Here is a 23,050-nt window from a genome sequence, read left to right on the forward strand (position 1 = left end):
TTCAGAAATATATGGACATTGTTTGCATAGAAGATCAATTGTGGCTATCCTTAAACCAGACATAGTCCAAGCCATACACATATCTCACCAATTATATATTTGACATCTACCCCCATACCGCGGAAATGGCCGCCACACCCCCAAAATACTGCAGCATTGAAGATTATGGCATCATCGGGGATATGCACACCTGTGCTCTCGTGAGCAAGAATGGTGGTCTTGACTTTATGTGCTGGCCGGCGTTCGACTCCCCGTCCGTCTTCTGCCGCATCTTGGACAATAACAAGGGTGGCCATTTCACTATCCGCCCGGCAGGAGACATCAAACCAATGAGCAAACAACGATATCGAGCCTGTACAAACGTTTTAGAGACGAGATGGATCCATGAGGATGGGGTGATCACACTATCTGATTACTTCCCTGTATCAAGCAAAAAGCCATCGCATCCGGCGGATTCCGCGTCGACCTGGTGCTCCTGTGATACGGCTGCCGATGGTACTGAGGGGGAGGGATGTCGATCGGGAGTGGTGAGGAAGGTTGAATGCGTCCGTGGCCAAATGGATATGATAGTCGAAGTATTTCCTGCGTTCAATTATGCGCTTGAGCAGCATACCGGTCGATGGGTAACTCGTGGTGAGTCCGGCAATCGGGTGAATGCGTATCTATTCGAAAGTGCTACGCAGAGCCTGCAGCTCAGTGTCCTTACTAGCCCCGATTCATCTGCTGAAGGTTCGGGTGAGACCCCGAAAATCTCATTTGAGACCCAGGACAGACCAGGAATGAAAGGACCGGGTGTCTTTATGAAAATGACAGTGCTGGAAGGGCAATCTGCGACGTTTGTGCTACATGACAGAGAAAAGGCTCTTCCGGGCGCTAATGCTCTAGAATCCTATTTATACACGATAGAGCACGATACTGCCGAATTTTGGGCTGCATGGATCAACCAGTGCACCTTCCGAGGTCACTACCGTGAGCAAGTGGAAAGAAGTCTGCTGATACTCAAACTGCTCACGTACAAGCCTACTGGTGCTATTGTTGCATCCCCGACCTTTTCCCTCCCAGAGAGCATCGGTGGATCACGGAACTGGGACTACCGGTACTCTTGGGTGCGTGATGCTGCGTTTGTCGTCTATGTTTTCCTCAAGAATGGATACCCCAAAGAGGCAGAGTCATATATCAATTTCATCTTTGACCGTGTTTTTCCACCGGCAAACGGCGAACACCAGACTAACAGACCATTTCTTCCAATCATGGTGACGATCCATGGGGAGCACGAGATCCCCGAGTCGGAGCTGGATCACTTGGAGGGATACATGGGTAGTAAGCCGGTACGAATCGGGAACGGAGCTGCCAGCCACACCCAGTTAGACATATTTGGAGAACTCATGGATAGCGTCTACCTTTACCATAAGCATGGCCGTCCCATTTCCTATGACCAATGGCTCGCGGTAAGGCGGATGACTAGCCACGTGATGGATGTGCTTCATGAAACGGACAGATCAATCTGGGAGGTAAGAGGGAGGCCGCAGAACTTCGTATATTCAAAGATAATGCTTTGGGTTGCATTGGATCGAGCCCTGCGATTGGCGGAAAAACGGTCGAATTTACCATGTCCGGATCGGATCGAGTGGCTACGTGCCCGAGATGATCTCTACGATGAGATAATGACGAAGGGATACAACTTCAAAGACAACTATTTCTGCATGAGTTACGAAAGTCCGGATATCTTGGATGCAGCTGTTCTGATTGCCCCACTTGTCTTCTTCATTGCCCCTAATGATCCTAGGTTCCTGAATACACTGAAGAGAGTCATGCTACCCCAAGCTAAGGGAGGACTGTTGATGGCGAACATGGTCTCTCGATACGATCATACCAAGGTTGATGATGGTATGATCCTCAAATTTACTGAATATCATGGACATCTTAACTAACCGAGCGATGGCAGGCGTCGGAGGTCGTGAGGGCGCTTTCGTGATGGTGACCTTTTGGCTAGTCGAAGCTATGATGCGTGTTAGTACTCCCTCGCTTGTAGCTTGTAGAAGTATAGTAGCTAACTAAACCAGGCCTCGAAAGCAATGTCCTACAATGTCGATGATCCGTTCTACCGGCAGCTGCGAAAGTTGGCGATCACACATTTTGACAATATGCTTTCGTTCGCGAACCACCTGGGAATGTTCTCGGAGGAGGTGGCCATCTCTGGCGAGCAGATAGGTAACACTCCGCAAGCGTTTAGCCATCTGGCTTGTATTAGTGCAGCAATGAACCTAGGTGGAGGGGATTGAGGTGCTTGTTTTAAAGCAATTTGTGTATATCACCGGCGCCTTTTCTTTTGTATGTATGGCTACAAATTATGTAAATATGTCATTATCATTAGTATTCAAGATGTAACATGAGCTCATATAGCTCAAACTAATGGACTAAGACGAGTAAGGTAAATATCCGAGAGCAACAGACGATTTCACCACATATACCTTCAATCAGCAAGAGCAAATAAATTCAAGTAGCCGTAATCACCGCATTTCCATCCGGCACCTTAGCGTGATATTCCAACACCATCCGAACATCCTTGCCAGGCTCCAATCTAATAAACCACTTGACCTCACCATTCCTCATCATGACTGCTTTGCCTTTCCCCCTATCCCTTTCCAGCGCCATGTCCACCTCACTGCCTTCCTTCTCCAAGCCCTTTGGCTCTAGCACCTGGATCCGCATCTGTTCATTATCCTTGACCGGTATCTGATCCGAAACGATCATATCAATCGCTGTGCTCTTCGAATTCTTCACCCAACAACTTCGACGAAATACTGCAACTTTTTCCTTACTGATATATCCAGAAGAAAGCTTGCGGACCGTGGGCTTGGCATATGTCACCAGAACATTCGGGTCAACGCCAAGGGAAATATTGAAGAAGTCATTCGGTACACAACTCGGCAGTGTAGACGTCCCCAAGAAGGTCCCATCAACAGATATACCAGTCTTCCCACGCAGGATATTGACCGACGAAGTATTCTTAACTCGAGCACGAAGAAAAGCAGCGGCCCGTATCTTAGGAACAATCACATGCGTGAGGGTTAAGGATTGCAGGGTCGACTGAGCAATAAGATGGCGCCGATGACTAGTGGAGGGAGCAAGGGTGCGGAGACCAGAAAGCTCATACGTTGTGGTCAGACCGTAGTTTTGCGGAACCGAGTCTTGTCGTTCTAGGCTAGGTGATGCAATCGTTTGGGTGTCACTGTCGCTGTCATCGCCTTCCTCATTATCCTCATTGTCCTCACTAGTGCCCCATCCTAGTGCTCTCCGGGCTGATGGGACCCATGAATGACGAGAATCGCGCCGTGCTGGGGGCGCTCCCCGGCGTGCCCCTACCCCATGCATCGCTACTGGGGCTTGTTGTGCCATTGATTGTTGTGCCATAGCTTGTTGTTGCAGGGCTTGTTGCTGCATCTGCTGTTGTTGCATCTGTTGCGCGTTTGGAGCTGTACCGGATTCTTGCACACTTCGTGCGCTGGCCATAATGTGCGCACGAGCGCGTAATTGGGCATCAACGGCTGCGGCATACGGATATGTGGTGGTCGCCATAGCGGTGGGCTTTATCTCAGCTGGACTTCGTAAAACGTCCTGCCATGAAATTGATTTAGGATCCTCGATCGAGCAGGTTGTAACATGCCAGGGCTGGAGAATGGGAATTGGTTCATCAAGGCCTGAGAAAGCTGCATGGGACGTGGAAAGGGTGATTTTAGCGTCTTTCCACGTCTCTGAACTCTTATTCTGGAAGTCTGCGTTGTAGACCAGTGATGCGGCGGACGCTGGGGTATTGATCTTCAAGTTATACCGAGGCACCCAGTTCGGACCAGGAACGATATACGTCAGGTTCATGGTGACTTCAATCGGCTGGCCACCATACGTGACATTCTCAGTTACCGAGCTCCGCCGACTAGACCCCGGAGTGCCCGCCACATGCCCATCAAGATAGACCTTGACTTGTCCGACGCGGTCCGTCCAAAAAAGTTTCTTCTCATTTATATCCCGTTTCTGCTGAGCGCGTCGTTCCTGTCGTTCCCTCACTCGTTTCTCACGACCATGCCGAACCTCTTTCAACGCAGCCTCCTTCGCCTTAGTATGGGCCGACTCCAACCTCTCCCTCTTCCGCTTAACCCTCTCCAGCGCCTTTTCCCCATCCGCAATCTTCACCTCCGTATCCCTCGCCCGATCCCCCTCTGTCTTCCTCTGCTGAAGATACATCTGCAGAAAATCATTCAACTTTGCCGGATCAGAATTAGTCGACTCAATACTCTTGCCATAGCCGACAAGAAACTGCAACACAAACAGTGACGCAGACTTATCATCTTGCGCCTTGGCAAGAGAGGTGTTTAAGCTCTGCTCTTCTTTAAGGATAGCCTGAAGGGCTGAGTCATCGACATCAATACCTTCTTCGTCGGTCGTCATATCCTGATCAATATCACTATCCTCATCGACTGTGAGGTCAGGATAGACGTCGTTGAACTTTTCCCGCCGGGGTACGACATCGGTTTGCATGTCTGTTATTGTGGCTGGACCGGAGCCGTCGATTTGGACGGAGTCCAGGTCCACGTTGGGGTCTAAGCCTAGGATTGTGATTGCATTTTGGCCTGGCTGGTACATGTCTTAGTATATATCATAAGGAGGTACGAATTACGATACTTACATGGATAATCGTGTGAATCTCACGGGTGATCGTGGCCCTTTGAGGGGTGATTATTACTGATTTGGTGGGGAGGCTGGAGATCTGGATCTCCAGCTGATGGATATCAGCCATGGTTGGGAGACAAAGAGAACATAGATATGGATATGGCCAGGAGGAAACAATAATAGTTGAGAAAAAGTAAGGAAAGTAGTCAAGGCAATGTTCGAGAATGGTTAACCCAAATGCCGGGGATACGACGGCTTTAAATAAACAAAACGCAAGGCATCTATCGTGAGAGCCTTAGCATTGAGTTGCACAATGTCACACTAACTGACTAAGCATATACACAAATACACGTGATTTGTATACAAAAATAGATTTAGCGTCAATTTGGCGAACGTCACTTGGGCATGACGGGAGGTACGTCTCTTCTGGAAGTGAATATCTCCATAAATAACAAAGCAAAATTGAAAAGTGGCGGTACTTACCTATAGCGAGGGCCGGTTAGAGTTTCATGTGAATTTCCGTAAAAGCTTCCAAGAATTCTCAAGATATATATCATCTCGACAATAATTGGCTACTAACTTATCACCGGGTTGGCCATTAGGGAAGGCACGTGGTATTGGATGGGAAATAAACAGAGTTAACTAACTGCAATAAAATAATTAATACTACCTACGCTCTTCGGTGGCCGCCAATTAAAAAATTTAATCCAGTGTTATATTGGAGGGTTCCTTTAAACTCGACAGACTATTGAACACAAAGTATATAGATAGATAGGGTTTAACCATGGCTTATATATATCTTCCTCTCTCCGTGAGCGATGAGCTATGTACGGTAATAGTCTTGAAGTCTCTAAGTTCCGAAGGGGCAACCCGAGGATATTGCATCATTTTCGACCTCCAACTAAGACTCTTGAACGACATCCAGATACTACTTCAAGCAGAACACCTCCTTCTTTTTCATCCAATTCTCCCCGATATCAAAGATCTCACCTTCCATGATGCCGTCAACAACACTAGGCCCGATATATATCCAGTGCTCGCCGTCATCGTGCCGAGTAACAACCTGCGGAAGTGTACCTCCCAGGAAGACACACACGGTATCTCCAGGCTTGGTGTGACATGGTACGATCGCCATACGGCCGTTTGTGGTAAAAGCAAAACTTCTACCTGGCCATCGAAACATTATGAGATTGAGATAGCTGCGCCAGAACCGATGCTGGCCAAGAACGTATTCAACCGTGTCTAGGTCAGCAAGACCTGAATCGGCCTGACGTTCATGCTCTTCGTTTTGTGAAAGATGCTCCAGGAATGTGATCAAACTGTTTAGAATATCGTGGTCTGGGCACTGAGAGAATTGGGGTGACTCGAGCCAGCCACACTGTCCGATTAGAACGCCCAAGAGGCGTTGGTGGACGTCTGGGCCGTCGAGAATGTGGGCCGAACAGTCCTTGAGGGCTGTCAAGACTCGACGTGCGTATAGAACGCTTGAGCTCTCGTCGAATACCAGGCTGAGCGGAACAATCTCTCCGACCGTATCCACAGACATGCCAGCAATACACAGAATCCCGTCATCATTATCACTGGCCGTAAGGGATAGGCTACATGACGACGATGGGAGGGACGTTGCAGCTGGTCTCCCAGCTCTACAGCCCACGACGGGCAGATAGCCGTCATTCCAGCCGCTGCCCCAAGGGGGACACCATGAAGGGATATTATCACGGTCCATCTTTGGAGGGAAACGTAATGATGGCCAATCTCCGACCCTCTTTAAGCATTGCCGGAAAAACCTGGCATGAATCATTCCGTAGTTATGCTTAGCATCCTCGGAGTAATCGACCGCCACCTTCTCACGCAGGGCGTCTGGAAGCATGTCTCGAACCGCATAGACATAGTCCAGCTTCACGGATGCACCCTGACTCTGCATGATGTCCATTGTCGCTTGGAGACCATCTATCTCCTTTTCAACCTGCTCCAACCCTGTCTTCAACCGGTATGCGTTCCGGATGAGTCTGATGCCGTTCGTCGACCGTTTCATCTGATGCTCACCTATAGCCTTAACGTGTAAGCCGGCGATATTGCTGATGAAGAAAGATCTTGACGTCGCGATGGCAAAATTCACGAGAACATGCCATTCAATCAGCCGCGTGCCGCATAGAAATATACACGCGCGCGCCAGGACGACCTCCTGAACAATCCAGAGTCGCTGGAACCAGGCCCGACTATAGAGTAACAACGCGGCATGCCAGAGCAGATCCTCGGGATGCGGAAGTCCGTGCTTTACGATATCGTCCGTGCTTAGCGGTCTCCAACCTCCATCGCTCTCCTTCAATGACCAAATCCTTTCCGTAAGTTCAGGCAACAGCGAACACGCCAGATCGCTCTGGTCAGCTGCATCTCCTAGCCAGATTAGGACCTGATCCGCGCAGGAATAGAGCTCTCCCATTCCCGCGACCTGGTGCGCCTTCTCCTCTGCGTCGGTCTGATTGATACAGATGGCGTCCACCCATATCCATCCGCCTCCAGAATGTGCGTGGAGTCCGCGCAGTGCTTGACCCAGAGTCCGCGAAATACGGAAGTGCGCACCGTTACAAACGCCCTCTTCCATTTCCGGGGAGGTACCCCATGCATACGACAGGGCCTCATATCCCGGGGCCTCGTAAATGGAGAACGTTTCTAGAGTGAACCGAATCTGGGGATGTACCTCAATAATCTTGAGGACGCGGAACTCATCGGGCTCAATGTGCGAATAGACGTAGTGGGGCTTGTCTTCGTCCATATCGATTTCTATACTGTCCTGGAGCAGGAAGGGAGGGATATCTGGCGGGAACAACTGATAATAGTTACGGTGGACGTTCCACTTGGCGGCACCTGATATGATAGCTTGGGGCGATGTCGGCCTAACCAAACCTGTTTTCAAGAGCTCGATTGAACTAGTCTAACTCGTCCAGGTTTAGTGGTGAGTGTCTTAGCGGTGCTGGGCCGTTTGTGGTGTCGATTATTATATAAGCTCCTGAATCGCTCTCCATGTAGCATTCGTGACAAGTCCGTTTCATTATTATATCTACTCATTTAGGGTGGCTTTTTCCTGATATAATCTATTGCTGGAACACCAAAATACCACCAGTCTGGCGTTATAGGCATCTCTCGTCTGTCCTTCTTATCTATCTATCGAGAATTTGGAATAGGTGTTAATAATCAAACCCCTCTCTCTGAGGAACTTTCCCACAGTCAGGGACTCTAATACTCGGCCTCAAAAATATTTGATGACAAGAGGACAGAGCACTATGGAGGCTCATATAGCGCAGTCCGAGTCTTCCTCCACAGCATACGCTCCATAGAGCCTCTAGCTCGTCCCCCATCCGGTCTTAGTGGCTGGAACACAAGTCCTTTCTTTGATTCTTCGCGGGTGAAGCTCCTGGTGTGCACATATTTCCCTCCATGAGCTGAGAAGCTTGTTCAACGCGGTGGCTGATCAGTCTCCCAAATTGGTTGTAGATTCACCAACCCATCGACTTCCTCCTTGCCCTCGTCTTGCTGTTGCTCTGTCTCATTTGAACCGACGTGAGCAACCCTAGGTGCATACTGGAAATTCTGCATATGGTTTCCACATAGGGTCGAGAGGTTGAGGTTTTCTAGCTCTGGCGTCGACTGGTCCAGATGAGCAAATATCGGTGTCCATGAGCCAGTGGTCAAATTACACGCTTGCAACGTGAAAGAGAGGATGTTGGAATGTTTCTGGAGAAAGAGTAGAATGGACTCCCCTTTCGCCATGAATCCGGAGAGTGCACATTACTCAAGACTCGGCAAGTGAACTTCATGGGCGATACTGTCAATGATTTGGTCGTAATTATTCAACCTCCCACCTGGCCTTAGGAAACCTATGCCAACTGACTGGTCTGTATAATAGAATAATTCATGAAAGAAGCCTGGACCTGGGAAGTTACCTTGAGGCCAAGGATAGAGTATATAAGTACAAATGCGGAGAGGAATTGAAGGAAGAGATGAGAGATCTGTACCAGATGGGTCTGTATGCACCTGTGGTTGTAAAGATACCATATTGCGTCAAGAGCACACTCATGACGATATTCAATAAGATAGACATTCTTTCCACCACTCCCACTCGCCATCCATCCCATTTGGACGTCTGCGGAATTCTACATGGACCCGGCCAGTTCCCTGAGCAACCTCAAACCCAATTGCATGTATCCTGCGGAATTCAGGCACACCATCTCTCTCAACGTCCAACCCCAGCTCCTCGATATCTTTTGCTCTCTGTGCCACCGAAGCCACGATGGGACCTTCCCACACTCCCTCGTTATTTGGCATTGCAAGCAGCATGCGAATCGCCTTCTGACGAAGCGAGGTGGTCCGACACTTAGTGGCAATCATGTACAGAGGTTGAACGACGCCCATGTCCACGGGAACTCCTAGAGTGCTTCCTGCAGGTTGATTGTGCCACCACGATACTAGCTTATCTGCGAGGCGTATCATATAATTAAAATTAGGCAAGAACCGATCGTAGATCATTTCCTCGGCGTATAGACATGTTGAGGCGGTTATGACGGCCATGTGATAGTGGATCAACAGTAGGCACACCTGTGAAGTCATGCGGGGATCTCCTTGTGCCTTCTGACAGGAATAAGAAGAATTGAAGGTCGAGTTCCATTGTTCCAGGTGTTCCTGCAATAACTGGGCATTTGCGAGCAGCTCTAGGGGAATTCCATCTGGCTGGTGGTAGCGATATGTTGAAGTCAGCCTGCGTGAAAGGTATATGAGATTAGCATACTCTGCATTGAACATCTGCTCGGCTGCTTCAAATGTGTCGAATATATATGGGATTGACTTTGTCTTTTTGACGAGAAGAACAGGCGACCATGCACCAACATGAACTGCCGCTTGTATGTCAAGTTTTACATAGGCTTCTTTGATATCAACGTCGATTTCTCCTGAGCAGACAATGAAGGAATTAGCACGAGTGACGCTCCCAGCCAGGTTCCCGACATACCTCTACCCCGGAACCGTGACATCTGAACTATACTCAGACACCGGTCAAGGTGACTTAAAGCACTTAGATGATCCTTAATTAGGACTTCGAACCAGATACAAATGATACCACATAGCAAAGCAGCTTGAACCGACTGTGGATCACTATGAGACAGTAGCTCTCGCACAGAAGACAAGGCTTTCCCATATTTCTTTAATGCGAGTTTATGTCTGGCATCATCATACGGAGAAGACGGAAGACATGTCGTAGATTGAAGCTTGAAATCTGCCTCCAGCATAAGTACACTCATTGCAACGGCACATTGACGAATAGCTGCATCACCAAGTACCCCTTGAATCATTAGAGTTCGCCACGGCGCTATATAGGATTTGCTTGGAGGGTTGAACGTAATGCGATCCAGAAAATGTGCGACATATCTAGCTTCTTGATCGTTCTCGTAGACTAATGTCGCTAGTGATCTTTTCATTGTCGGAATCGTCAACACATGGGCAAAAGAGACTGTTACATTCGTTCCTGCTTTCGAGGGCCCATCGCAGCGACGACCTGTAGAGGTGCACCGCTTACAGGCCGGCCAGGATTCGTCACATCGGATTCGGCGAGCCCTTCAATCATGTTAGCATCTAAATCTTGGGGCCCCAGCAAGGAGAAGTCCGTACTTGCAGGTGCGGCAACCGGTTCGGGATTTGGTGTGTGATTTCCGTGCCATTTCTGGTGACTTCGGCTTACAGCAAGGGAATAGTTTATGGTTTATCGCGAATTATGTTGTATGATTAGTAGGTCTCGCACCTTGCCTCTATCATTCATTGTACCTTTTTGCTGGAATGTACAAGACAGAAAGCTTAATAGATATGCGAGCTGAGTTCTCTTCCAAGTAGAACAACCACGCCCTTTTGGTAACACTCTTGGCATACAACTTGAGCTACAGCATGATAGACTTTCCCTTTTTTAGAACCTGAATACGATGTAGCCAATCGGTATAACGGAGAGAGGGCTTGGCATTCTATGATTCAATTGTGCTGGTTTTAGCCCAAGGCTACTAAGACACTACCTTGCCCAGAGGTGGACCGTTAGGACCCAGTGCAGCTAAAATTAGTTTCTATACGAAGCCACTTTCTTTCTAATTGGAACTACCAAAGTCCGGCCCTGAGACCAAGTTACTCAGTAGACAAATCTGGCCAATAAAGCACCGTAAACCACTCCCCCCAAAATGAAACAAGCCTTATCAAGGATAAAAGCCAAATCCAGCTAGATAGAGACCCACCCACGCGCTGTGCTAAGGCTTTCCCGAGTCTGATATCGCAGTCAACGCCAAGTCGTCGATCTCTCTTGCTTTGACCAAAGGGGAGACAAGGTCCTTCCAGTTTCCAACGAGAGAGTATCCTGGATGAAACGCACTCATGCACGCACAAGCAATAACCATCATAGCGCCTTCGAGAATCATGAAAGCCACTTCATCATTTGCCAGGTCGCTACTAAATCCACCATTTAGTTCTGCGACGCGGAAGATCGACCGTATGAAAATTGTAAGTGTTGCTATAGCCAAACCTAATAGAGCCATTAGCTATTTTTGACCATGACCCTAGGACTAAGAGGATAGACCGTACCTATGAGAAAGCCTTTCCATTTCCAATCACCATCGATTGATTGAGGAACCACCCGGACATGGCGCTGCAGCCTCCATACATAGTCGCCGCACAGGATCATAAATGATCCTAACGCTACGACCTGGCTTGCTAAGCCGGCAATCATAATGTTGATACCTGTATGCCGCAGTCCGTCTTGTTCTTGACCAGCCGTGGCCGTTATGGCTCCCCCAGCGGCCTGTAGGACGAGGCAAATCAGGTCACAGGTCACGAATATTCTTGCGTAAGTCTTGGGTTTGATTCTTGAGATGCTAGCACCGTAGACGATGATCACTCGCGCGAAACATATGTAAATGGCGGCCGTTATAAAAGCTGGTCCGATGGTAAGACAAATGAGGTATCTGTCAGAATTAGTCAACAACACATGTTTATCTTTGAGTAGTTTAGCTTACTGCAAGAAGGCAGAAAAATCGAATGGATTCGAGTGCAACATTAGTCGTCCTCCATAACCGATTATTTCGAGCAGTACCCCACCCGACATAGTGGCTAGGTAGCTCCAAGTACGATAACGAGTTCCGCAAAATACCTGAGCTAGAAGCATTGTGACGAACAGAGCGAGGAAGAGAGCATTCCCTGGTAGACTAGGAATGTATCGAATAAAAGCCCAGTCAAGGGGACATGTCTGAAGGGTACATGGTGCTGTGATAATGCTCGGCGTGGGAGGTTGACTTGTGGTCGACATAGTGCTATCTGCGTAGAGTGAATCAATGAAGGCGATTTGAAGCTGCCATACCTTACTACAGCTACTCCTTATATAGGTACAGCGTATCGACATCCTGTCCTTCAACTATCTGGAAGGGTATGTTGTATACCAGATCCAGGTAAAACATGCCAAGCCCAGTATTCGTATCCGCACAGGAGCCGGTTCCACATAGGCTGGGGTCACATCCTCTAGTAGATGAAAGTGGCCCTCCGAACCATCGATGGGATCTTCCTATTGACGGCCATAGGGATTAGTAGGCGATTATTGGTAGGACTTAGGATTAAGTCAATGGTCATGGCTTCTTTAGGCTGTAGCCGGTCAGAGGTATTTACCCAGCACATGCTATTCTATGGCTGTACCTGGATCACGGTTTGGTGAGATGCCAAGTCCACCTCTTCAAACATAAGTTAGACCACGGGGCAATTGTATCGATGCTTTGGATATATACTTCGGCAGGTTGAAGGCCGCACCGGTACCTGTTTCGAAAACCTGTGTCAAGCAAACTGCCAGGCCAAAAGCGTTTTTGGGGTTGCATTTTCAATTACTTTACCACACTAAATGGATGGGATTTCTACTATGATATAGAACCGAAACTCAGTTGGCAAGCCTTTAATGAGCGATTCGATATTGTGACGAATGTAGTTATCAGTTAAGCATTAGATATATGCCCATGGATCCTCTCAAAGTGCTGGTTTAATGCTGCCACTGCCCCGAAGCCGGCGGTAAGAGGCGAGACGCAGCCGATGTACCCATCGGGCCGAACTACTACCAACCCTCCTTCGGTCGGGTCGATTCCCATACCTAGATGGGCTGCCCCCGCAATCTCCATGGTAGGCTGTTCATCAGCGTAGAGATGGTGCTGGTAAGGGAGAAAATAACTGGGTAGACAGGTCTCAGGAGCGAGCAATGACCGACACGCATTGAAAATGAAAAAATACGCAAAGAACGGAGAATAACTATTGCTCTCCCTCACATACGCGTGACCAATGTTCTGCAAAAGCTGGGAGGCTTTTGATGCCTGGTTTTCGGCCAATTCGTTAATCACTTGGCGGGTAGCAGACGGCTTGCCGGCAAAGACGTAAATGCGAAAGCTGCCATTGAAAGATATTTCTTGCTCCAGATTTACAACACGGGCATCATGAACTCTGGTCACAGTGGCAAGGGGGAATATCTGTCCCGGAATGCAGCTCACTGAAATAGACGTGGCTCTGTCTTGTTTAGCCGGGGGACAAATCAAGGAGTTCGGCGGATAGGACACCCCGTATCCGCTGGTCAAGAGACAGTTTTGCTTGAACACGCGCATAAACTCTGTACGATGGGCCACCTCGTTGGAGACCTGCTGGCTGCTGAAGAGACCAGCGTAGGTTGCGTCAAACTCGATTAATCTGCTGGCAGCCTGTTTACGTTCGTCTTCGTATGTCTATAGGAGGGTTCGCTGCATAAAGCCAGTTTCCACAAGGTGAAGTTTCCACGCAAGATTGTGTGCATCTAGAAAGCCATAGTTCATCCCCTGGCCTGCTTTCGGCTGCATTCACGGTTAGTAAGGCATAATTAGCTGGGGCGAGGAGAAGGATATCCCATACGCTATGCGTGTGACATGCATCGCCGCCGATAAAAATGTGCTGTTTCACAGCATAGGTGGTGGCGACCCCTTGTCCGATTCGATACATGGAGTGCCAGTCGACACATTTCCATCGAATACAGTAGGGAGAGAGGATGCTACGTGCCGTTTCTTGGATTTCAGATTGAGATGCAAGGGTTGGAAGGTCCTGCTCAGGTCTTGGGGAGAGTTGGACGTAAACACGAACTCGGTCTCCGGTCTGAGGGATGATCATGGCAGACCCGGCGTCAGAACGGATCGTACATTTGATCTTGCCATACCTGGTTAATGAGAGTGGTCATATAGTCCTGCTACAAGATGAAAGACCTTACCTGGATATCTGGGAAGTCGCTCTCAATGACCCCGTCGATAACGCCCCAAATATGTATTGTGGGGTCCTTATAAACCATGGGGATACCCAGGAGCTCTCTAACTCTGCTGCGCGCCCCATCTGCCCCGAAGACATACTTTGATCTTACCGTTGTTCTCTGGCAGCCATCTACAGTGGCAACTTCTGTCTCCACAGGATATTCGGAATTAGACATGTCTATTCGAACAGCTTCTATCGTCCACGGCCGTTGAACCTCGACATTCCCGTCTTTGAGATCATCAAGAAAGATACGCTCAAGTTTCCCTTGATGAAGAATCGTGGTAAAGGGATGACGCGTGCGGATAAAAGCTGGATATCCCGTAGATTTCCCTGTGCGGCAAATGCCTTGACCGGTCTTGGATGCGTTCCAAAATGCAACCTCGCTGAGAAGCGCGGGCTTATGGGACATAATCTTGTCTTTCAACCCTAGATCCTCAAGCACATCTAGGGTTCGGGCTTGGACGCCATCGGCACGCCCAACATTGGTCGGCTCCGCGCGGTCATCAATGTGTTTGATTTTGTAAGGCCCGAGACGAAGAAGACAGGCAGAGAGCATCAGCCCTACGGGGCCTGCACCGACAATGACAATATCATACTTATTTTCCATTGTCTTTGATCAGCTTGTGGATAAACGTAGAGTTCGATTACCACGCAAGAGGAAAGGAACTGGGAACGATCGCAGAAATGTGGGACGCCATATTACGGGGCAATCTGTGACGGCCATGGCATTGCCCCTTTTGGTTTTCACACAGCTCGACCTTTGTTTTCCTAGGCTAGCGCGGATAGTATGTGGCGTTTCTGACAGCATTTATGCCGGGCTATAGTGCTAAAGCATATCTAGTCATTTTAAGCAACGATAGCCTTTCTATTTCTTGGTGGAGCTGTAAGCAAGGCATCGTGTGATGCCAGATTACCAACCAGACCGCAGGAAGAGTTATGAATTTGATTTTGGCCCATGTGCATACGTAGGCCCTCTCGTACAGGCGTAGCCTCGTTGGGAATGCTCTCGTGCCTCCAGATTCTTACTCGCCAATAATGGGGATTCCAGAACGATCGAAAGTTGGTATTGGCCTTGGCTGGAGTGGCTCTGGTCTGACGTGATAAGTAAGAAGGCGCAGTGACTGACCTTGGGCGGTGTTGGAGAAGGGACGGTGATCCTTTGCGTAAGTACTCAAGTAGGCGAAACTACACCATTGTTTCAGGAAGGTTGTATCCGACACCAAATCGGTTGACACATTGCGCACCGAAGGTACTATCATGAACAATGTCTTGCCCTATAATCTCGACTCAGGTCAATACTCCTACGACAGCCCGCTGAAGGGCTGGAAAAGTTCACTGGGTACAAAGTTAGTTACCCTGGCACTAAACGTAATAGCGAGGCGTGGCTGATGTAATGCAAGAGGCTCAAACCTCGAAGACAAAGTCCGTGACGATGGAGACGCTCGTCCTCTGAGTGAAGCTTATGATCGCTTCACCTTACCCATATCAAATGGCGGACGAGGCGACACCCAGCTCCCTGGATTCGATGTCCATATTTATTTTGACACGGTAATAAGTTTATGGATAGCCGCTTTAGAACCCTGTCATGACACTTGAAATAGACAAATGACTTCCAATCAAATTTCGCGGCTCAGCTCTGGAAAAGAATCGATCTGGAATGTACGTATACATTGTCCATAAATAACGTCGAATAACCATACTTAACAGGCTAGTTCCCGAGATCCGTCTTTATCCCATTCAATACAAGCCGAGTGGCCCACATAGAGCTGGCATGTTCGAGGTTGCCCTGTTCACACCCACTCAATTTGGTGCATTCGTTAGCTGGTTAGTTATCAACCGCGGTCCTCTCAGCGCCCTCATACACCCCAATACAGACGACGAACTGAGGGACCATATCCAACGGTTTGCATGGCTAGGACCTGAGGTTCCCTTGAACATGGACCTGTTCAGGCTGAGACCAGAGGCTGAGCTGTTAGACTCCAAGAACAACATTATAACTAAAGTATGGGTTGAAGGGACCACTGTGAAAACAAAAAGGGTGAAGGTTGTTGAATGTACAAATTGAGCCATACCTAGGAATCTTCCTTGCACTACACAGCATACCCCTGTGAGATATATGTAGTAATCGATATATGAAACGTCTGAATACTGGGGGTGATTCAAAGAGAAGAATATGGTTGTCTTGATACTGAATGAACCAAGGCCCCTGTTAATACTAGGCCACGGCAACAAACCCAAAAGCCCTTTTAATCGCCAACGCCAGACATTCAATAGCCTCCTCGATCACATCAACGGGGACAGCAGCAAAGGTCAAGCGAAAATGAACCTCTTGCATGCTGTCCCGGCTCTCCTCCACAATAAACCACCTACCAGGAACAACCAAGGTTCCGCATTCGATAGCGCCGTCGTACAGCTCTTGCTCGATTACTCGGGCCGATTTGGCCATAGCATCGGGATGCTTTCGCCAATCAAGTGAAATCCACACCTAGAAAGCTATTGTCAGGGGTACATGAATTGTACGTACTGCTATACCCAGAAGGATACTTACAAAGAAGCCGGACGTTGGTGCGACATAAGTAACAATCGCCTTTGGGAGGTGGAGCTCTATTGCGTCGAGTAGAGCGTTGCGTCTCCTTGTGTATTCGGATTGTAGATGCCAGAGCCATTTCATGAAGCCGATACTACCCCAGTCATCATGTAGAAGTTTGAACAAAGCGAGCTGTGAGAATCCACTGGGATTCTGGACGGAGGTTTCATGGATGCGGACGACTCTCTCCGTTACCTGCCTGGAAGCAGTGAGCCACCCCATCCTCGCACCTGGAGCTATGATCTTCGAGAATGAATGCATTCGGAAGACCCGCCCATCGACATCGATATGCAAATAGTTGGGAACAAGGCCTTCGATGAACTCTTCAATCGAGGCCGGGGACGGACGACGGCGAGCCTCGGTGAGAGCCATTCTATCACCTAATCTAGTATATTGCGACATTTGAATGAAGTAATAAGGATCATCTTCAAGTATATAGATATTGTGTTTCTGCATGACTCGATAGATGTCTAGTTTGCGATCCAGAGTAGTAGTTGCCCCGGTCGGGTTTTGACCCGTTGAGACCACGTAAAGCAGGTGAGGCTTTGTGCTACCTCGCGCTCCCTCATCCCATTCCGATAGAATCGTGTCTAACTCCCGCGGAAGCAGGCCAAGTGAATCCATTTTGACGCTGACGAAGTGATAGCTGAGAGGTGTCCCAGCTTCGAAAATTACAGGATATGCGTACTCTTCGATCAGGATATGATTACCCGGTTCCCCAAACATGCGGAGTGCTATGTCAAGCGCCGATGTGTTCCCCGCTGTTAGAACGCAGGACCAGTCTTTGTACGGTGGGTCATGGGAGAGCTGGGATGTGTTAACATATTTCTTGTCACCAGCGATCGCAATACTGACCTTTACATGCTCCGATATAAACTCTATCAGCTGCGCTGAACCTCTTCCCTGACCATACTGTAACGCCAGTGAGATATCAAACGTGCTGAGCCCATGTTGTCTGTCATGGGATCCTGCAGAGACGTTATGGAGACCCGGCCGGTCGCCCATCGATGGGACAGTGAAGCGCATGCCATGGAAGGGAAAGTATTCCGCAGCAGGAGCCCCAGGCCCAAGGGATCGTATGCCTAGCATTGAGAACAGTTAGCACCTCTCCTCATCACAGTGTATCAAGATAGTACCAGGCCACCGCAGGGTGTGATGCATTCCCTGCATAATGGATGTCTAAATATGATAAGCCAACATCCCAACTCGACCCGAATAGACTCGAGCAAACCTTCCTAGATGCACATTCTCGACTAAAAATATCTATACATGCCATGGTCAGTGGTAGATCTGTCAAGTCAGGTAGGGACCTTACGCTTCCAATCCTTGGCATCAACACGTTCGGCCTCAATGCGTCTGTATTCAGCCTCCATCTGGACAATATACAGTTATTCTTGGAAGCAGACTACGATTGAGGACTGTCTAACAGTAACGAAGCTTTAAGTCCAATATCAGCCTGGGACTATTCCGTGGGCTCTGGCGTTTGGCTTTCCACTACAACCACAGAGAATCTCCACTTACGCCCAGTCTGCCACCCTGTTCGGGAATGGCCATTTCAGCCCCGGAACTTGGCAAGCCACCTATTATGCCTGCATAGCTGGAGGTGTAGCAATCAGACACTTTATCTATGTTCCAGCTGACCCATATTGAATCCCTTGCAATTTCAGCCGGCATTCTTGGCATAATCATAGTACTTTCAGATATGGGTTTCCTGTAGCAAACTTTTCAACAGTACGGCTGACTGCTTTGGGCAAAAGTTTTGTATCCCATACTTAGTATCAGCTTGGCAATATGCTAAAGGCTAACTATAGAAAGTACACTTTTTATCTGAGATGCAAATGTTAGGCATACTTACCTGATATAGAATAGAAGGCCTATGGACTATGTCTTGAGAGGCGTAAGATAGATAGGATCAGTACAATGCTCAGAAGTTCGTACGATAGATATATAGATTGCCAAAAACAATTGGTTCTTGCCTCACCAGTACCACCAACAGTAAGCTGGCCCAGCATTGGGAGTTCTAGACCTAAGAGTACGATTGCCTTACTGAAACGCCAATAGAGCTATGGCCTGATATTGCCCATCATTGGAGGATTTGTCTCTGTCGTTGTAAAGGAAAACAAGATATACGTTACAGCCATACGCACGAATGCTTGTCTGACTGTGACAGCAGAGACATTCGACTAATCTAGCCTTTCGGTGAAGCCGAGAATTGCGTTAGCCATGGCGAGACGGGCCTGATGGCCACCACTCAATGGAATAGCATAGGTCAGATCAGAGCTCGGCATGGTAAAACTTGTTCTTCCTGCAGGAACTTTGAGCGCCTTCGTGACGCAGACAGGCATGAAATATGAGTGAATGATGGTCATTTGCATCGGAACTAATGTGAATGGTATATCAATTCTCCAGAATGGGCCACCTGCATAGATGACTGAAGTCCAGGCACTATCGAGCTTATCCAATGTTTGAATACCTACTGTCCTCGCAGATTCTAGCCCAATATGCTCTAAATGGCGCGTGTAATCCCAGCGGAGCCTCCGATTGAACATATCTCCTCAGCTTCTAGAACTTTTGTCGAATTGCAAACAGCGCCGCGTAAGTATAAGTTAGATCCTAGTATGCTCAGTAGTATCTCACAGATAACCTTGCATTTCCGATATAGTAAAGGACTATATTATCCAAATTCTGCAGAAGGGCTGTGTGCATTGCCATTGCCATGGAATCTCCGGTGCCTCTGTCACCTAACCTTGGTCTTTAATATTCCGGCTTCGACCATATCGGCTGGTACGTCGGCAATGCGCGTCAGGCCGCGAGCTACTTTGTTTCGCACTTTGGCTTCACAGCTGTGGCCTATCGTGGACCAGAAACCGGATCATACCTGACGTCTTCCTACGTTGTAGCTAACGGGGCTGTCCGGTTTGTGTTCACAGGCCCCATAACTGGCCCAGAAAATGAATGGGAGGTTCGGGCGTCGGAGGATGATCACCAGCTACTGAACGAAATTCACGACCACCTGCGCAAGCACGGGGACGGCGTGAAAGATATCGCCTTCGAGGTGAACGATGTTGAAGCTATTTGGGCGTATGCATCCAAAAGAAATGGCACTGTGATTACACAGCCAACTGCATTGAACGAAGGCACAGATGGGGAGGTACGCCTGGCCACTATTCAGACGTACGGAGACACTGTGCACACGCTCATCGATCGCTCGAAATATCGCGGTCTTTTCTTGCCGGGATTTAAGGCTATTGCTGGGTTAGACAAACTCAACAGCCTATTGCCTCCAGTGGAGCTGATCGATATTGATCACTGTGTGGGAAACCAGCCGTGGGACGGCCTAGATGGAGCCGTTAAGTAGTAGGTGCCCCCCCCCCCCCCCTTCTCTCTCTCTCTCCCCCAACCCTCTCCACCGCATATAGTGCGCCTCCTTCTTACTTACAGCATTCAGCTACGAGAGGGTGTTCAGCTTTCACCGGTATTGGTCCGTAGATGATAAGGATATGTGCTCGGACTATTCCGCCATGCGATCAATCGTGGTCACATCACCGAATGCAAGGATCAAGATGCCCATGAACGAGCCGGCGGCAGGCCTTAAAAAATCACAGATACAGGAGTATACATAGGGGCCTTCCCCATATATGGATCAAAAGGTTTGCTAACAGCGCCAGGTTTGTCCAATACTATCAAGGAGCCGGGTGCCAACACATCGCTTTCAGCACGAAGGACATCGTGCAAACGGTTGAGAATCTGTCCAAACGAGGCGTTGAATTTCTAACAGTACCTGATAGCTACTATACCGTATTGCGAAACAGATTGGCTGTCTCTAAGCTCGATATATTAGAGAGCCTCGAACAGCTACAGAAGTATAATATTCTGCTTGATTTTGACGAGGGCGGCTACCTTCTGCAGATCTTTACGAAACATGTTGTTGAGCGCCCAACAGTATTCCTGGAGATTATTCAGCGGCACAATTTCGATGGGTTTGGAGCTGGGAATTTTAAGAGCCTGTTCGAGGCGTTTGAGAGGGACCAGGAGGCTCGTGGAAACTTGTAGCTACATGTATTTCACTTTTCATGACAATCGAGGAGCTTGCAGCATAAAGGACACTCGCATTTTTTATTATAATTCGCTTTGAACCATGGTAAAACTATATTAGGGGAAAGGACCGAGGGTTCGAGAATGGGAAATGAAGAAAACTGAACCAAGACGCAATAATTAAATAGAAAGCGACCTCAAAGATATGGGATATCTCCTGCCCGTGCTCAAGCCTGTCTTCCTGCAGTAATCTGGATAGGCAGCTTGATCGAGTTTGTTCCGGTCAAGCGGCTCAAGGTAAGATAGGAGACTTTCAGCTTCAAGATGTATATTCGGGATATATAGCAGGAGTGGAAGGTCGGTATGAAGGATTTGCCCTGGGGAAGACTGGTAGGAATCGAGATAGATGCCGTATAGTACGTCTTTTGCTGAGCTCCGTGTTGACAGAAAATGCCATCCTGGGCACTATGTGTTTCGATTTCCTTCTGCCAAACAACGGAGCCGACCTGAATATTGAGTAAGGGAATCACCTGCTGAAAGGTCCGTCGATTCATCTGGTTCCATTCATTCGGGGCATTTGTGGGAAAGTCGGTGAAAGGTAGCACGCTCAGAAAGGTCATCACTTTTAGTTGGCTGCATACCGTATCCAACTGGGGTGGTTGTTCATCCTCGACAGGATCGAATCGAAGGTTCAGCTTCGCAAGAATGCTCGATGTCACGGAGGGCTCACACCCGCGAAGCTGCACCACTAGCGGCCGAGGCTGATCTGCGGACAACTTCAACTGTCCGGTCGCGGTCCTGAACAAGCCTTTACGAATTAGAGTCTCTGCCCATGGGCGATATTCCGCGGAGTCCTCTTGGACACTCAGTGGGGGCTCTTCATCCACGGTAGGGATAACGTGTACTTTCTTGCCGACAGCAGCCAGTACATTAGATGAGAATTGACTGTCGCCATCAGACGGGTTCTTCGTTATCCAGACCTTGACGATGTAGCTCACCCGACATGCAGTGGGCGCGAAATCATCAGGCGCGGTTCGCTGACTGTGTAAATACACCGGGTCACCGAGGGTAGGTGGTAAGCGGGCATGAGCATCTTTCAGAACCCAGTTGGATGTTTCGTGGTCGCACGCTTGGGGCAATAGCCGGTCAGGCAAAACAAAGTTGAACGGGAAGGTATACAGAATGCCGCGGCGAAGGGTTCGACAATGAGGAAGCTCTCCAAAGTCAACGGGCTGGCGCAGCCTAAGAAAGTAGCGAGTGGCCGCTGTTCGATTGATAATAGTCCCCGGTGGTTCGACAGTGGTCTCACTGATGCCTATAGTCTACGTAAGTCGAAAGCTTCGTAATCTAGTCTAGGAACTAACCTTCGAAGGTGATCTGAAAGGCATCAATGGTCACATCCTCGTTCACAGAGACCGTCACATTGCCATTTATCTCATCACCCGTTGTGTAGCTATTGACAACCCCATCCTTCTGATCGTCGAGCGTGACTGCAACCTGGGGGCGACTGCACCGGTCCACTACTGCAGCCATACAGTGAAGAGAACACTACAGAGGATATGTTCAACACAAATAGGGAGACATTTGGAATGCATCTGATAAACTACCATGTTCTCTGGTTATCAAGAGGGTATAATCAGCGCTGCGACGGTTACTGCCGGCGTCCTTTTGTTTGATACTTCTTTGTTCTTTGAGTCCAAGGTGGCCGATCTCGGAAGCCAAGCAAGAGGGAACTCGTAACTTGACGCCCTCCGTGTGACGACGCCAGTATTACGAGGGACTCGGCTTACTATATTTCGAGGAACAGGGATATTCCTGGATGAATATGCCGGCTGAGTCAAGATGCCAATACACAGACCGTGTGGCAAGATAGAGGCCGTTCGAGGCAATGAGTGATCCGCATTTATTCGCTAAGTGGGCAACAAAGCTGACTCTGATTCACAATGCGTCTTACATCCATGCTGCCAACGTCTCACAGTAGCAAACAACGGTTAAAGGGTTGTTTCATGCCAGGAAAAAGGGGTACTGACAGGACTACCGCAGCACGTGATGTATATCCAGCTGAGTTTAGGGCTTCGAAATAAATATAAGCTTATAGTTGTTAGTCTTTCTCCCCACGCCACTGATTTCGCATATAATTAATAAGATGATAAAAAGATAAACTTTAATACTCGACTATCTTTAGGGCATTGGTATCCTTTCTGGAACAGTTTAATAACTAGTTTACTTATGTGATTCTGTCAAGTACGAATCTCAGGCTACATAGGCCCGTCGGATAACGTACAGAGGTGCTAAGAGTATCATAAGTACCAAGGAATATCGGCATACGATTGGATTGGGGGGCCAATGTAAATTCAGGGTCGCAAGAACTAGAAGGCTGCGTGGATGGTGTCTCAAGTGGTGGCATTTCTCAGCAATTTCCTCTCCTACAATTAATCA

General features: G+C 48.5%; 10 protein-coding genes across 10 annotated transcripts; 3 read left to right on the forward strand and 7 right to left on the reverse strand.

Moving 5' to 3' along the window:
* Window positions 1-125: 125 nt before the first annotated feature.
* On the forward strand, window positions 126-2,428 carry BDV27DRAFT_168661 (glycoside hydrolase family 15 protein; the record flags this gene model as incomplete). The annotated part of the gene is made up of 3 exons (XM_032074836.1): window positions 126-1,887; window positions 1,946-2,010; window positions 2,064-2,428. 3 exons carry the CDS (start codon window positions 126-128, stop codon window positions 2,280-2,282), a joined length of 2,046 nt encoding a protein of 681 aa, XP_031922408.1. The 3' UTR covers window positions 2,283-2,428.
* Window position 2,429: 1 nt separating this feature from the next.
* Window positions 2,430-4,891, reverse strand: BDV27DRAFT_55920 (uncharacterized protein). Its single transcript, XM_032076930.1, has 2 exons — window positions 4,685-4,891; window positions 2,430-4,632 (listed from the first exon to the last, which is right to left on the reverse strand). Exons 1-2 carry the CDS (start codon window positions 4,793-4,795, stop codon window positions 2,497-2,499), a joined length of 2,247 nt encoding a protein of 748 aa, XP_031922409.1. The 5' UTR covers window positions 4,796-4,891; the 3' UTR covers window positions 2,430-2,496.
* Window positions 4,892-5,596: 705 nt separating this feature from the next.
* BDV27DRAFT_162736 (HET domain-containing protein) lies at window positions 5,597-8,439 on the reverse strand (the record flags this gene model as incomplete). Its single annotated transcript, XM_032073433.1, has 2 exons — window positions 5,597-7,603; window positions 8,170-8,439. 2 exons carry the CDS (start codon window positions 8,437-8,439, stop codon window positions 5,597-5,599), a joined length of 2,277 nt encoding a protein of 758 aa, XP_031922410.1.
* A 315-nt stretch (window positions 8,440-8,754) lies between these two features.
* Window positions 8,755-10,013, reverse strand: BDV27DRAFT_149674 (uncharacterized protein; the record flags this gene model as incomplete). The annotated part of the gene is made up of 2 exons (XM_032071097.1): window positions 8,755-9,614; window positions 9,674-10,013. The coding sequence occupies 2 exons, from the start codon at window positions 10,011-10,013 to the stop codon at window positions 8,755-8,757; spliced, it is 1,200 nt and encodes a 399-aa protein (XP_031922411.1).
* A 933-nt stretch (window positions 10,014-10,946) lies between these two features.
* Window positions 10,947-11,998, reverse strand: BDV27DRAFT_168670 (RTA1 domain-containing protein; the record flags this gene model as incomplete). Its single annotated transcript, XM_032074837.1, has 3 exons — window positions 10,947-11,218; window positions 11,278-11,657; window positions 11,709-11,998. 3 exons carry the CDS (start codon window positions 11,996-11,998, stop codon window positions 10,947-10,949), a joined length of 942 nt encoding a protein of 313 aa, XP_031922412.1.
* Window positions 11,999-12,668: 670 nt separating this feature from the next.
* On the reverse strand, window positions 12,669-14,596 carry BDV27DRAFT_149676 (FAD binding domain-containing protein; the record flags this gene model as incomplete). Its single annotated transcript, XM_032071098.1, has 4 exons — window positions 12,669-13,439; window positions 13,476-13,544; window positions 13,603-13,890; window positions 13,952-14,596. The coding sequence occupies 4 exons, from the start codon at window positions 14,594-14,596 to the stop codon at window positions 12,669-12,671; spliced, it is 1,773 nt and encodes a 590-aa protein (XP_031922413.1).
* A 650-nt stretch (window positions 14,597-15,246) lies between these two features.
* On the forward strand, window positions 15,247-16,054 carry BDV27DRAFT_162740 (DOPA 4,5-dioxygenase family protein; the record flags this gene model as incomplete). The annotated part of the gene is made up of 4 exons (XM_032073434.1): window positions 15,247-15,335; window positions 15,390-15,537; window positions 15,591-15,648; window positions 15,702-16,054. 4 exons carry the CDS (start codon window positions 15,247-15,249, stop codon window positions 16,052-16,054), a joined length of 648 nt encoding a protein of 215 aa, XP_031922414.1.
* A 150-nt stretch (window positions 16,055-16,204) lies between these two features.
* On the reverse strand, window positions 16,205-17,852 carry BDV27DRAFT_149678 (aminotransferase-like domain-containing protein; the record flags this gene model as incomplete). Its single annotated transcript, XM_032071099.1, has 5 exons — window positions 16,205-16,474; window positions 16,538-17,383; window positions 17,432-17,658; window positions 17,713-17,755; window positions 17,808-17,852. 5 exons carry the CDS (start codon window positions 17,850-17,852, stop codon window positions 16,205-16,207), a joined length of 1,431 nt encoding a protein of 476 aa, XP_031922415.1.
* Window positions 17,853-19,292: 1,440 nt separating this feature from the next.
* Window positions 19,293-20,629, forward strand: BDV27DRAFT_149679 (4-hydroxyphenylpyruvate dioxygenase family protein; the record flags this gene model as incomplete). The annotated part of the gene is made up of 4 exons (XM_032071100.1): window positions 19,293-19,304; window positions 19,383-19,933; window positions 20,025-20,189; window positions 20,245-20,629. 4 exons carry the CDS (start codon window positions 19,293-19,295, stop codon window positions 20,627-20,629), a joined length of 1,113 nt encoding a protein of 370 aa, XP_031922416.1.
* Window positions 20,630-20,838: 209 nt separating this feature from the next.
* Window positions 20,839-22,144, reverse strand: BDV27DRAFT_149680 (uncharacterized protein; the record flags this gene model as incomplete). The annotated part of the gene is made up of 2 exons (XM_032071101.1): window positions 20,839-21,926; window positions 21,976-22,144. The coding sequence occupies 2 exons, from the start codon at window positions 22,142-22,144 to the stop codon at window positions 20,839-20,841; spliced, it is 1,257 nt and encodes a 418-aa protein (XP_031922417.1).
* Window positions 22,145-23,050: the final 906 nt, after the last annotated feature.

Source organism: Aspergillus caelatus, assembly GCF_009193585.1.
Source record: "Aspergillus caelatus strain CBS 763.97 unplaced genomic scaffold BDV27scaffold_270, whole genome shotgun sequence".
NCBI lineage: Eukaryota > Fungi > Ascomycota > Eurotiomycetes > Eurotiales > Aspergillaceae > Aspergillus > Aspergillus caelatus.

Coding starts and splice junctions, on each gene's coding strand:
- BDV27DRAFT_55920 (XM_032076930.1), bottom strand. CDS start 4,795: ATGGCTGATATCCATCAGCTGGAGATCCAGATCTCCAGCCTCCCCACC. Junction 4,633..4,684: donor AGATTCACACGATTATCCAT/GTAAGTATCGTA, acceptor GACATGTACCAG/CCAGGCCAAAATGCAATCAC.